Source organism: Prionailurus viverrinus, chromosome D4, assembly GCF_022837055.1.
Source record: "Prionailurus viverrinus isolate Anna chromosome D4, UM_Priviv_1.0, whole genome shotgun sequence".
Lineage (NCBI taxonomy): Eukaryota > Metazoa > Chordata > Mammalia > Carnivora > Felidae > Prionailurus > Prionailurus viverrinus.
In genome coordinates, this window is record NC_062573.1 from 643,173 (window position 1) to 655,889 (window position 12,717).

Consider the following 12,717-nt stretch of genomic DNA (forward strand, 5'->3'; position numbering starts at 1 on the left):
TGGGAAGAGCAAGGGAGTCAGGCCCAGGGGGGACAGCCACTCCTGTGAGTGCCTGGGCAACAAGGCCCAAGATCCCGACTGTGACTGCCCATGTCCCAGAGACCCTGGCAGGAAGCATCCCATATCTGTATTGAACGTTCAAGACAACAAATAGGTATTGATCTTGCAATTTAAGATAAAGTAACGTTAGGGGCGCCTGGGTGGCTCAGTTGGTTAAGTGTCTGACTCTTGATTTCGGCTCAGATCATGATCTCACAGGTCGTGAGTTCAAGCCCCGTATCAGGCTCCATGCCAGGCATTCTTTCTCTCCCTTTCCCTTGGCTCCTCCCCTGCTCATTAATTAATTTAATTAATTAAATTAAATTAAATAATATTAGTCATGGGAAACAATGAAAAACAAAACAAAATGCTAAATTAGAATCCCCATAATCCCCCAGGCAAAGAGAACCACTGTCAAAACACATTAAGAAGTCTTGGGGCGTCTGACTGGCTCAGTTGCGCATCAGACCTCAGCTCAGGTCATGATCTCACGATTCGTGAGTTCGAGCCCCGCGTCGGGCTCTGTGCTGACAGCTCGGAGCCTGGAGCCTGCTTCTGATTCTGCGTCTCCCTCTCTCTCTCTGCCCCTCCCCTGCTCATGCTCTGTCTCCCTGTCTCTCAAAAATGATAAACATTAAAAAAAATTTGTTAAAAAAAAACACATTAAGAAGTCTTATGCAAAAATGTTCCTACAACATTTACCATAATGTGATTAGATCTTCTACACCTTTTGAAACAGCAAGTTAAAGTTTCAATTTACTGATGTATCATAATTTGGTTCCTGGGCTCTCAAGCTGGAGATGCAGATTTAGGCGTTATCCCCTTCATGCTGAATCCCCAACTGTCACCTTCGGAGAGGCCTCGGGGGCCGAGCGCCCAACCTTGGGAAAGGTGGCTTTCACCTTCCTTCTCCCTTGGGAGACTCGTGTGGGCATTAATACCTCAAATACTCCAAAAGGTCTTGGGAGTTAACATGGTGAATTTTTTGTGCAGGCCTGCCAGCAGTTTCCCGATTTATGTGACCACAGATCACTCCCTGCTTTTGTTCCTGGCACCCATTAACATCGTCGAGGAACTTAGGGTTCCATGGACCAGCCTTTGGAGCGTGCTTCCTTGGGAGAGATTCCCAGAACTGGAATTGTTGAGCCAAAAAGTCTACCTTTGGATGGCTTTTAATCCATAATGCAAATAAGGAAATTCAAGTAACAGACTGATGGTTAGTAACTCCATCAGCACGAGCAGCAGCAGTGGAGCAGGCAAGGCAGGGGACATCAGCCCATTTTACAGATCAGGAAACTAAGACCCAAAGAAATGTCAGAGCGAGGCTGCCGTGTCCCTCCAGCCCCTCTGCGCACTGTCGCCTAAAACCCACTAGTTCCGCCAGGGGGCGCTGTGTTACCGCTTTCTCTGAGTCCGCCTCCGCCAGCCTTTTGAGTAGTGCTCCTTGTTGCTCCATTAGCCTTTCGGAATCCTTCAAGGGAAGGCACACAGGTCGTTAAGCAATGAACCAGATGCCTACATCCTATGGATTCTTTCCCTTTTCCAAAACTTACATTTTCCAATTATAGGAATCATAAATAGATTGCAACCTCATTATAAAATAATCACCCTCATCCACCTCCAAACCCCACCCCATTGTTACTAGTTTGATGAGTGTCCTGCCTATCCTTTCTCGACGCATTTATATATAGCTACACCTAGAGAAATGTTATCTTTTGGGGGGTTGGGATGCGAAGGGATTTATGAGTGATTTGACCCAAATGATAGCATACTGTATTTTTATGCTACAACTTGGTTTTTTAATTTTTTTTTTCAACGTTTATTTATTTTTGGGACAGAGAGAGACAGAGCATGAGCGGGGGAGGGGCAGAGAGAGAGGGAGACACAGAATCTGAAACAGGCTCCAGGCTCCGAGCCATCAGCCCAGAGCCTGATGCGGGGCTCGAACTCACGGACCGCGAGATCGTGACCTGGCTGAAGTCGGACGCTTAACCGACTGCGCCACCCAGGCGCCCCACAACTTGGTTTTTTATAAAGAGCTTGAGGGATGCCTGGCTGGCTCAGTGGGTGGGGTGTGCAACTCAATCTCGGGATTGTGAATCTGAGCCCCATGTTGGGTGTAGAGATTATTTAAAAATTTAAAAATCTTGGGGCGCCAAGCTTTCTTTCCCTCTTGTTTAAAAGGCATTTGGGGCGCCTGGGTGGCGCAGTCGGTTAAGCGTCCGACTTCAGCCAGGTCACGATCTCGCGGTCCGTGAGTTCGAGCCCCGCATCAGGCTCTGGGCTGATGGCTCGGAGCCTGGAGCCTGTTTCCGATTCTGTGTCTCCCTCTCTCTCTCTGCCCCTCCCCCGCTCATGCTCTGTCTCTCTCTCTCCCAAAAATAAATAAACGTTGAAAAAAAAAATTAAAAATAAATAAATAAATAAATAAAAATTTAAAAATCTTAAAAAAAACAAAAACCCAACAGCTTTATTGAGCTGAAAATTCAGATACCATACCCATTTAAAAAACACAATTTAGGGGCACAATTTAGGGGCTCAATCAGTTAAGCTTCCAACTCAGGTCATGATCTCGTGATCTGTGGGTTCGAGCCCCGCATCAGGCTCTGTGCTGATAGCTCAAAGCCTGGGGCCTGCTTCAGATTCTGTGTTTCCCTCTCCCTCTGTCCCTCTCCTGCTTGAGCTCTCTCTCTTTTCTCGCAAAAGTAAATAAATAAACATTTTTAAATAAATAAATAAATAAAATGCACAATTCAATGTTTTTTGGCACTTTCCATTATTAATTTTTTAAATTGTGGTAACATATCGCTAACATAAACCATGCCATTTTACATTTGGTTAAGTGTAAAATCCAGTGGCATATATAGTATATCCTAATATTGTGCAACCACCACAACTCTCCAGTTCCAGAACATTTCCATCATCCCAACCGAAAGACCTGTTAAAACACTCTCCTTTCCCTCCTCCCCTAGCCCCCTGCAGCCACTAATCCGCCTTCTTTCCCCAACAGGCCACTGCATTTTTAACCTCTCCCCTTGCACAGCCTCTGGGCAAGGAAGCTGTTCCCAGGTTGCATAAATGCAAACACTGTAGCAATGTACTGTGCTGGGCCAGACATGTACAAAGTGTCTCTCTCTAGGGTGGAGAGAGGCGGCATGCCTGGGCCAGAAGGTCTGTGATCTGAGGCAGCTGAAATGACCTACAAAATGCCTGCACGGATTTGCATGGCCACGGGCAGGAGGAGGGCCCTGGGTGGCGGCCAGTCTTTCCAGCAGACTCCTGCTGCTTTAGCTTGCATTTCCCCCATCACTCATAAGTTTATCAGCCACTGAGCTCCCTCTTCTTCCCCGACTGCCTGCTCACACCCTTGCCCATCTCTCCCAAACAGGCCATGTCTGAGAACCATCTCTACTCTTCTGTAGAAGGGGGCTCGGCTCGCCTTCCCTTTTCCTCTCAGGCTCACAGGTCCCCTTCACCAGCCATGGCAGGGCTGGGAGTGGAGAGAGGCCAGCATCATGGTTTCTCCAGCAACAGGAAGAGGCAAAGAACATGGGATGAAAGTTAAGGCCTGCAGCTCCTCTCACTGTCCTTTACACTGTGTCCTCCGAGCCTCCAGGGGGACACTACACAAACGAACACACAACTCTCACCAAATCCCCCATTCTAAGGAGCCATGGACTATGACCACCCCCATTTTAGAGAGGAGGAGATCGAGGCTGGGAGAAGTGAGGTGAGCTGCACGACATCACACAGCTGGAAATGGCAGCGGTGGGCCCTAAGCCAACCGACCCCACAGCCAGAGCAAATTCTCATCCGCTGAGCATCCCGACGAAGCACAGAGATGGGGGGTACCGTCCCAAGAGCCATGGGGGCAAGGGGAGAGGAGAGCCCAGACTGAACAGAGAGTAGCCGCTGTGGGTGGGAGTCCAGATTAGCCGACCCTTCATCTCCAACGGGAGATTCTGGGATTCTAGGGCAGTAGAAGCTAAGGGGTCAAAAAGGAGACAAATTGAGTAGGAAGAGGTTTGTCTGGAGGCCCCAGTCCCAGGACAAACAGCAGCAGCCCCTACCACACCAAACAGCTATCATGTGCCAGGCAGTATGCCAATCCCCCATCCATGCCCTCACGTGATACCACGTGGAAGATGCTATTCCCATTTCGCAGGCGGGAAAACTGAGGCCCAGAGAGGTTAAAAATTGTCCAGCCAGGAACACCTGGTTGGTTCAGTTGGTTAAGCCTCCAACTCTTGACCTCAGCTCAGGTCATGATCTCACGGTTTGTGAGTTCAAGCCCTCTGTCAGACTCTGCGCTGACAGCACAGAGCCTGCTTGGAATTCTGTCTCTCCCTCCCTCTGCCCCTCCCTCCCCCTCTCTCTTTCTGTGTCTCCTCTCTCTCAAAATTGAAAAAAAAAAAAAAAAAAAAAAAAAAGCAGTTAAAAAAATTGCCCACCCAAGCATATTGAGCCAGGCATTAAACAGGTATTAACAATTTTAAGAGAGTAATTTAGCTATAACTAATAAAACTGATAGAAATATATTCTAGAAACTCTCAAATACACCAGGATAGTATACATGAATGCCCCAAATAACAGTGCTTATTTAATAGCAAACAACTGAAAATACACCTCCATCAACAGAAGAAAGGATAAGTTGTGGAGTAGTCATAAAATGGAATATAGTGAAAATTAACTATCTTAGGTCTCAGGGACAAAACCTGATGAATCTTATAAAAATATTGAGTGAAGGGGTGCCTAGGTGGCTCAGTTGGTTAAGCGTCCAACTCTTGATTTTGGCTCAGGTCATGATCTCATGGTTCGTGAGTTCAAGCCCCACATCGGGCTCTGGGCTGACAGTGCAGAGCCTGCTTGGGATTCCCTCTCTCCCTCTCTCTGCCCCTGCCCCATTCTCTCGCACATGCTCGCGCTCTCTCTCTCTCTCTCTCCCCCCGCCCTCAAAAATAAATAACATTAAAAAATATTTGAGTGAAAAAACCAACTCAGAACACATATGGAACAATATCATTTATGTAAGGTTTGAAAACATGCAAAACAATACTATATGTTGCTCAGATATATATGTAAGTGATAAAAAACTCAGATTGGAGAGAAAGGATCCCTCTGATAAGCTTATCATCAAAGGAGACATTTAATGACTCGGACAAGATTTCGTTTGGAAGCCTGGTCTGTGAGCACACTGCTTATATTCCTTATTTTACATACTCATTGGGGGGCACCTGGCTGGCTCAATCAGTAAAACAACAACTCTTGATCTTGGGGTTGTGAGATCAAGCCTCCCATTGAGTGTGGAGCCTACCTTGAAACTAAATAAACAGGGGTGCCTGGGTGGCTCAGTCGGTTAAGCATCGGCTTAGGTCTCATGATCTAACTTCAGCTCAGGTCATGATCTCGCAGTTAGTGAGTTCAAGCCCCACATCAGGCTCTGTGCTGACAGCCTGCTTTGAATTCTGTGTCTCCCCTCCTCTCTGTCTGTCCCCCGCTCATGCTCTGTCTCTCTCTCTCTCAAACATAAAATAAACATTAAAATTTTTTTAATTAAAAAAAATAAATAAAAATTTAAAAAATAAACACATAATGAATTAAATTAAATACTAATTTTTAAAAAATAAAACAAGAAGTTCACAATGCTAAACATAAAATAAAATAAAATAAAATAAAATAAAATAAAATAAAATAAAACAAAAGACACTATGGTCTCTTTGATTTGAACCAAACAGGAAGACGGCTGTTTTTGCCATCAGTCTTTCCAGAATCATTTGCTAATATAGAATATCTTTCAGAGACCATCTTTTAAGAAAAGTGCAGCCCTACCGTTGGTACTAATCATTACCCGTCCTCCATTTAACCAGGGACCGAGCCCATCCCGGACTCCTCAGGTCCTTCCTGAGCCACCAGGTCCAGCTTTGACAACCAAGGCAGCACCCGTCAACCGGGGTGCCCAGCACTTCACGTGAACGTCTCTCGTCAGGTCAGGCCAGGCACTGATAGTACGTTCATTTCCCAGACAAGGAACGGGGGGGGACGGAGGCTCGGAGCAGATGGGCCCTTGGTGCCACGGGGTGCGGCTGAGTCCAAGCTCACCTCTTTGCAGTGCTGTTCCCTCAGCAGGTCTCGGAGGGTGCGGTTGGTCTCCTCAAACGTGCTCAGCTTCTGCAGGAGAAGTTCCTTCTGCCTCGTCAGGGTGTTGATGTCCGTGCAGGTCATTTGTTTCTCCTGGAAGACAGCAGGCAGTCTTACACAGTGCCAGGGGAGAAGGGAGGAGCCAGGCCCCTTTTAAGAGGTGCTGGTGCCAGGAAGCCCAGGTGAGAAGCCCAGTGCTGTGTACAGGGCCGCAGCGGTCAAGGGCAGGCTTCCCAGAGGAGGTGGGCCTGCAAGGATGGGGCAGGAGCTGAGAACGACAAGGGACAAGGGCCGGGGCGCCCAGCATGGGCAAGTGCAGTTAAGGCAGGCTTCCTGGAAGAAGTGGAGGAGGAGGACGACACCTGGTGGCCGACACTCGCAGGAATCAAACTGTGGCTGACACTTGCAGGAATCAGACTTAGGCCTTGACTCACTGTGATCCCAGGAGACCCATAATGAGGTCAACTCAGAGCCCCTGGCCACCAGAGGTCATCCTCGGGGATCAGGCCCCAGAAGTAAGAGTGGGGGTGGGGCTCGAGGAGTCCAGTGTGCCCTCCCCTGGCCTGGAGATGTCATAAAGTCAGCCTGATGACTGCGTACAGACCCCTCCCCGGCTTGCAGCTTGCCCCTTTCTGGGCCCAGTCCCAGGGCTGAGTGGTTCTCTGCCTGCCACCTACTGTCTTCAGCTTCCCGATGGTGTCCTTCAAGGCCATGACTTGCTTGGCAGCAGCAGCCCCATCCATTTCAGCCTCTACCAACTTGGACATGAGGCACTCCTTCTCCTGCTGGAGGTGTTTCTTCTGAAGCCTGGGGCCAGAGAGAATAGGGCTCTGTGAGCCCTCCCAGGCCGCGGCCCACCCGGAGCTCTGGGCTCGCCTCACAATGCCCTGCGAGGCTCATCTCCTGGCCAGGGGACAGTGGGGGAGGGGGAGGGAGGGCCCCTGGGAGGCCACCTGGGCCCCACAGCAGCGCCTTCACATCAGGTGACGTTATGGCATCTGCGGCCCTGCTTGCCTCTTGGTCATTAGCATCATCTCTGTCCCTGGCCATTGCCACAGCCTCGAAGCCACCACCGTCAGATCCGCTTCTGAGCCTCCCATCCACTCTTCACACCGGAGCCAAGCCTGGCCGCACCGCGCCCTGCTTTGAACACCCCTCCACGGCCGCTCAATGGAAACCCCTTCAAGCGACCGCTAAGAGCGGCCCCTGCCAACCTCCACGGCGCCCCTCACCCTCTGCCCGCCCCCTCTCCTCCTTCCTGCCTGCCTTCCATTTCTCAGTTGCAAACTCCTCCCTGGGGGCTTTCACTCGAGATCCAGCATCCTTTCTTCCCCAGCACCTACTGCCCACCTCCCCTAACTACTCTGCAGGACTCTCCCTAAATGTTGCTTTTTCCGGAAAGGCTTCCGCTGCACTCCATGGGGGTCCTCCTCTCCCCTCACAGCGTGAACCACGGGCGCCATAGGCTAGCTAGCCGTGTGACTGCCGGACAGCCATAAGCCTGGGTATGCTGTGACCCGGGGGCAGCGCCCGGGCCCGCCTGGCGGGAGGAGCACACTTCGGGGCAGGGCCGCCTTACATGGTGAAGTCCTTCTCCTCCTTGATGCGCTCGATGTTGTGCCTCAGCACCGTGTTCTCGTGCTCGGTCTCGGCCAGCTCATGGGCCACCTCCTCCAGCTCCTCCTTCCGCTCCTCCAGGAACCTTTTGGCCATCTGGCGCTCACCTTTCTGCATCTTGACCTGTGCAGGGGCACGCAGGCAGGGGCCACTGAGGGGAGGTTCCTCCTCCGCACATCGCCAGGCCCATCACTTTGGACCAGAGACGGGCGCCTCCGACCGACAGACACATAGGTCACTTAGGTTCACTTGGCTGCAACCTCAGTTAATCATCACACAGACTCTCTGGGCGGACGCTACGCATCTCGTTTCCTCATGACAGAGAAAACCGAGTACACAGAGCCTAAGTGACTTGCTGGTTGGGGACAGGGCCAGGATACAGACCGTGGTTCGGCTGGCACACCGCAGGAGAGATGTCACAAAAAGGCCCACGCGCTGCGGGCTGTGGAGAAAGGGCTTGCCAGGCGGCCAGCCCCAGGTTCCCCAGGAGGGCCCACGGGCCCCAAGTGCAGGGTGGGGGATTAAAGACACAGGCCACTTTAGCACTCGAGACCCAAACTTCACGCCAGCTCCGCCACCCTCCCGGTTGGGGGCCAGGGACTTCCAGGTCGTTTCCAATTAAGGGCATGGCCCACCAACTGAGGACAAACTTCCTTCACCTCTTTGGGGCTTTTGTGTCAACTGGGAAACAGAGGTCCCAGCGTCCCAGTCACTTCGTCTCCAAAACGGGGACAATAACACCACAGGCTTCATTTACTGTTGGGCCAGATCAAACCAGGGCTTCCGTACAGAGCACCAGGAGGGTCGGGGCCAGGCCTGGGCTAAGCGCTTGATGGAGAGGGGTCCCAGGTTGCCCCGGCTACCTCCCCAGAGGCATCTAATGCCCTGGGGCAGCCTGCTGGGAAGGGCAGGAGGCCTGCGGGCAGGCAGCCTGAAGGAAGCGGTCACCAGGACCCGCTGTCCTTCACACCCTCAGGCCAACAGCTATTTTACCCCCTACCTCCCTCACCTCCGACTTGAGACAACCGACCGCGTTCATTAGACTGTCAATCTTCTTATCATAACGGTTCATTTTACAGTGACCCGAGTCGTCATCTTCTGTAGAGAGGTCACTTAACCGCATCACCGAGACCAGCTTTTCTGAAGATGGTGGCGTGATCTCCAGGCAATGAGGCGGATTCTGATGCAGAGGAGGGAGAGACACGTGAACTCGTAAGGCAAAGCCACAGCCATCAGCTCCAGAGCCACCTGCTTGTCCAGGGGAGGCAGGAAGGGCTAAAATGCTGAGGGCTGACCACAGGGACCTCAGGACGGAGAGCACACCGCGCCTTCTCGATGGAACATTACCTACCCCTGTTTACGTGATGTTTCTGAAGATTTTCTACCAAGAAATAAGCCTGTGTTACAATGTCAAGTTTAAAATAAAGGATAGAACAAACTGACAAAAAATAGTCACAATACCCAAGATGGCAAAAGTTTGGGGCGATAGATGTTTTCATATACCAAAGGCAGAAGTGAAGTATGTCAAAAGCCTTTTAAATGAATATGAAGGCATGACAGTGGACAGTTGCAGGTACCCCACATCTGCTATAAAAGGTACTTTAGGGACGAGTGGGTAAATGTGACGTGGACCAGACAGATGATAAGAAGAAATAAAGTTTTTAGGACTAATCATTGTTATTTTGGTTACACACACACACACACACAAAAAAATTAGAAACACATACTGAATACTTGAGGGGTAGAATGGTATGATGTCTGGACATATTTAAATACATCAGCATAAAAACATATTTTTTAAACAAAATGCAAGTGCCCCCCTGAAAAGATTATGTCAAGCTGTATGACTCTTTGCTGGTAAGATTCCAGGAAGAAAGACATTATAATCTGGGAGCCAGGGTTTCCATGGGTTTTGATATGTTCAACTTGACTCAGGCTCCAGGTTTATTCTGGTATGTTCAACTTGACTCAGGCTCCAGGTTTATTCTGGTGCATTAAGTACTTGCTATTTCTTATTATTTGTTCAGTTCTGTGCTCCTTTTAAGCTCAAGTGCCAGGTATCAGGAATAAAAGTATTCAATACTGAGTATAACTCAGGGCGCCTGGGTGCTTAGTTGGTTAAACGTCATGATTTTGGCTCAGGTCGTGATCTCACGGTTCATGAGATAGAGCTCCACATGAGCACAGAACCTGCTTAGGATTCTTTCTCTCCCTCTCTTGGGCCACCCCTCCCTCAAGCACATGCTCTCTCACTCTCTCTCAAAAATAAAATACACGTTTAAAAATGAAAAAAATAAAATAAGAGTATGACTCTAATACCAGACAAGTAGGACTTTCAGGGTACAATTTTAAAAATGCATGTGGGGGCGCCTGGGTGGCTTGGTCGGTTAAGCATCTGACTTCGGCTCGGGTCATGATCTCGCGGTTCGTGGGTCTGAGTCCCGCGTCGGGCTCTGTGCTGACAGCTCAGAACCTGGAGCCTGTTTCGGATTCTGTGTCTCCCTCTCTCTCTCTGACCCTCCCCCGTTCATGCTCTGTCTCTCTCTGTCTCAAAAATAAATAAACGTTAAAAAAAAAAAATGCATGTGCCCTTTGTCCCAGAAATTCTATTTCTAGGGACTTATCAAGAATGTCTAAGAATGTGAATCAATAGTTAATATCAAGGCAAGGATAAAGATAAATGTATGACAAGATAGTATTGGTTGAATACATCATGGTACAAATATACCCACAATGGAATACTGTCTTTAAAAAGAAAAAAAAAAAAAAAAAAAAACCAAGATACAATATAAATACAATCAAAGTGTGTTCAAAAAGAATACATTAAGTAATCCCATTGTTACAAAAATCAAAACAAGGAGTCTCTTCGTAAGAAAAGATCAGGAAGGCTTCCACCTAGAAGTTCCAAGGCGGTCAGGCACCTGTGTGGTTAAGTCAGTTAAGTGTCTGACTTTGGCTCAGGTTGTGACCGCTGGGTCCATGAGTTCAAGCCCTGTACCAGCCACACACTGGGCTCCCTGCTGTCAGCACAGAACCAGCTTTGGCTTTGGATCCTCTGCCCCCTCTCTCTACCCCTCCCCTGCTGTGCTTGCATTTGCTCTCTCCCTCAAAAAGAAAAAAAAAAAAAAAAAAAAGTTCCAGAGCTCTTCTCAGAGTTTTGGGTGTTGGGATTACAGGTGTTTTTTTTAACTTTCTTTCTTGTGCTGGTTTGGATTTTCTAATTTTTCAACAGTGACTGCACATTGCTTTTTTAAGAAAAAAAAGTTGGCAATATTTAAAAGGAGCGTAATACGGGGCGCCTGGGTGGCTCAGTCAGTTGGGCATTAGACTTTGGCTCAGGTCATGATCTCATGGTCTGTGAGTTTGAGGCCCATGTCGGGCTCTGTGCTGACAGCTCAGCCCCTGGAGCCTGCTTCAGATTCTGTGTCTCCCTCTTCCTCTGCCCCTCCCCCACTGTGCTCTGTCTGTCTGTCTGTCTCTCTCTCTCTCAAAAATGAATAAATGTTAAAAAAGTTTTTTACAAATAAAATAAAAAATAAAAGGAGGGTAACAGGACAATATATAGTATGATAACAATGGTATTTTAAAACCCAAAAGTATGCATCGGAAAAAGTGTGACAGTAAATGTACCAAAATATTAGCAGTCTCAGGAGGGTGGTTCCCCACAGGGGTGGTAATGACAGCATTAGGACCAGAGGGGAGCTTCTGGGGAAGCTCATGATGATGTGGTTTCTTAAGTGGTGTGGTAGTTAGTTACACAGATACAGTCAGTTTGTAAAAATTCATCAGTCAAGCAGTATACTTCTGATGTGTGTACTTTCCTGCACTTTTTAAGAAAAAGCTTTTAAAACTTAATAGCAGTCACATTAAAGTAGTAAAGTGACAGGTGATGGTTTATTTTTCTGAATTTTCAACTTTCCATAACAAAAACAGATCACTTTTAAAAATAGGGTAGAAGGGTGCCTCGGTGGCTCAGTCGGTTGATCGTCCGACTTCGGCTCAGGTCATGATCTCACAGTTTGTGGGCTCGAGCCCCACCTTGAGCTCTGTGCAGGCAGCTCGGAGCCTGGAGCTTGCTTCGAATTCTGTGTCTCCCTCTCTCTCTGCCCCTCCCCAACTCACATTCTGTCGCTCTCTCAAAACTAAATAAACATTCAAAAAAATTTTTAAAAATAATAAAAATAGGGTAGAGAAAAAAACCCACACCTCCTTTCTCCCAAAGGCAATCAATCTTATATACCAGAAGGGGTTTTAAAAAAATCGAACGAGGGGGCACCTGGGGGTGGCTCAGTTGGTTAAGCGACCGACTCTTCATTTTGGCTCAGCTCATGATCTCACCGTTGGTGAGATAGAGCTCCACGTCAGACTCTGTGCTGACGGCGTGGAGCCTGCTTGGGATTCTGTCTCTCCAATCTCCCTCTGCCCCCTCCCGTGCTCACTCTCTCTCTATTTCTCTCAAAATACATAAACATTTTTTAAAAAATCAAACAAGAACCCCCACGTGTACACAGCAGCTTCTGGGGTCCACATCCAGCTCACCCCACATTTCCTTTCTCGCTTGCCCATAATGGGAAAGGTCAGGCTGGGTCTTCCCAGAAACACAGAGTACCACTGGGAAGGAGGAGGGCACTGGCTCAAGGGGACATCATGAAATACAGCTGCTATCTGAGACAGAAGTCACCTCTCTGAGCTCCTCCATTTCTAGGATTCTGGGGCCCCAGAACTGAAAGTAGGCCAGGGGGGACCACAGGCCCTAGCAACCTAGGTCAGTAGGGAAGCCAGTTTCCATAGTGGCAGATCTTTAATGTAGACTTCAAAAACTACTAAGTCTTCTGTTTTTTAAAAAAGCATTTTTAATTATAAAACATAATGTGCTTGTTATAATGAAATTCGAGCAGACAATAAAAAATAAACCTTTAAGGT

At 48.5% G+C, this 12,717-nt stretch overlaps 1 protein-coding gene across 15 annotated transcripts in view; it reads right to left on the reverse strand.

The window, feature by feature from the left end:
* ODF2 (outer dense fiber of sperm tails 2) overlaps positions 1 to 12,717 on the reverse strand; it is a 35,601-nt gene that overhangs the window by 14,555 nt on the left and 8,329 nt on the right. For all 15 annotated transcript variants that reach the window (XM_047830244.1, XM_047830238.1, XM_047830237.1 and 12 more), the window contains 5 exons: positions 8,804 to 8,974; positions 7,757 to 7,917; positions 6,855 to 6,984; positions 6,139 to 6,270; positions 1,439 to 1,510 (listed from right to left, as the gene is read on the reverse strand). In XM_047830244.1, the coding sequence (XP_047686200.1) occupies positions 1,439 to 1,510; positions 6,139 to 6,270; positions 6,855 to 6,984; positions 7,757 to 7,917; positions 8,804 to 8,974 (666 nt within the window). The remainder of the gene's footprint in view (positions 1 to 1,438; positions 1,511 to 6,138; positions 6,271 to 6,854; positions 6,985 to 7,756; positions 7,918 to 8,803; positions 8,975 to 12,717) is intronic.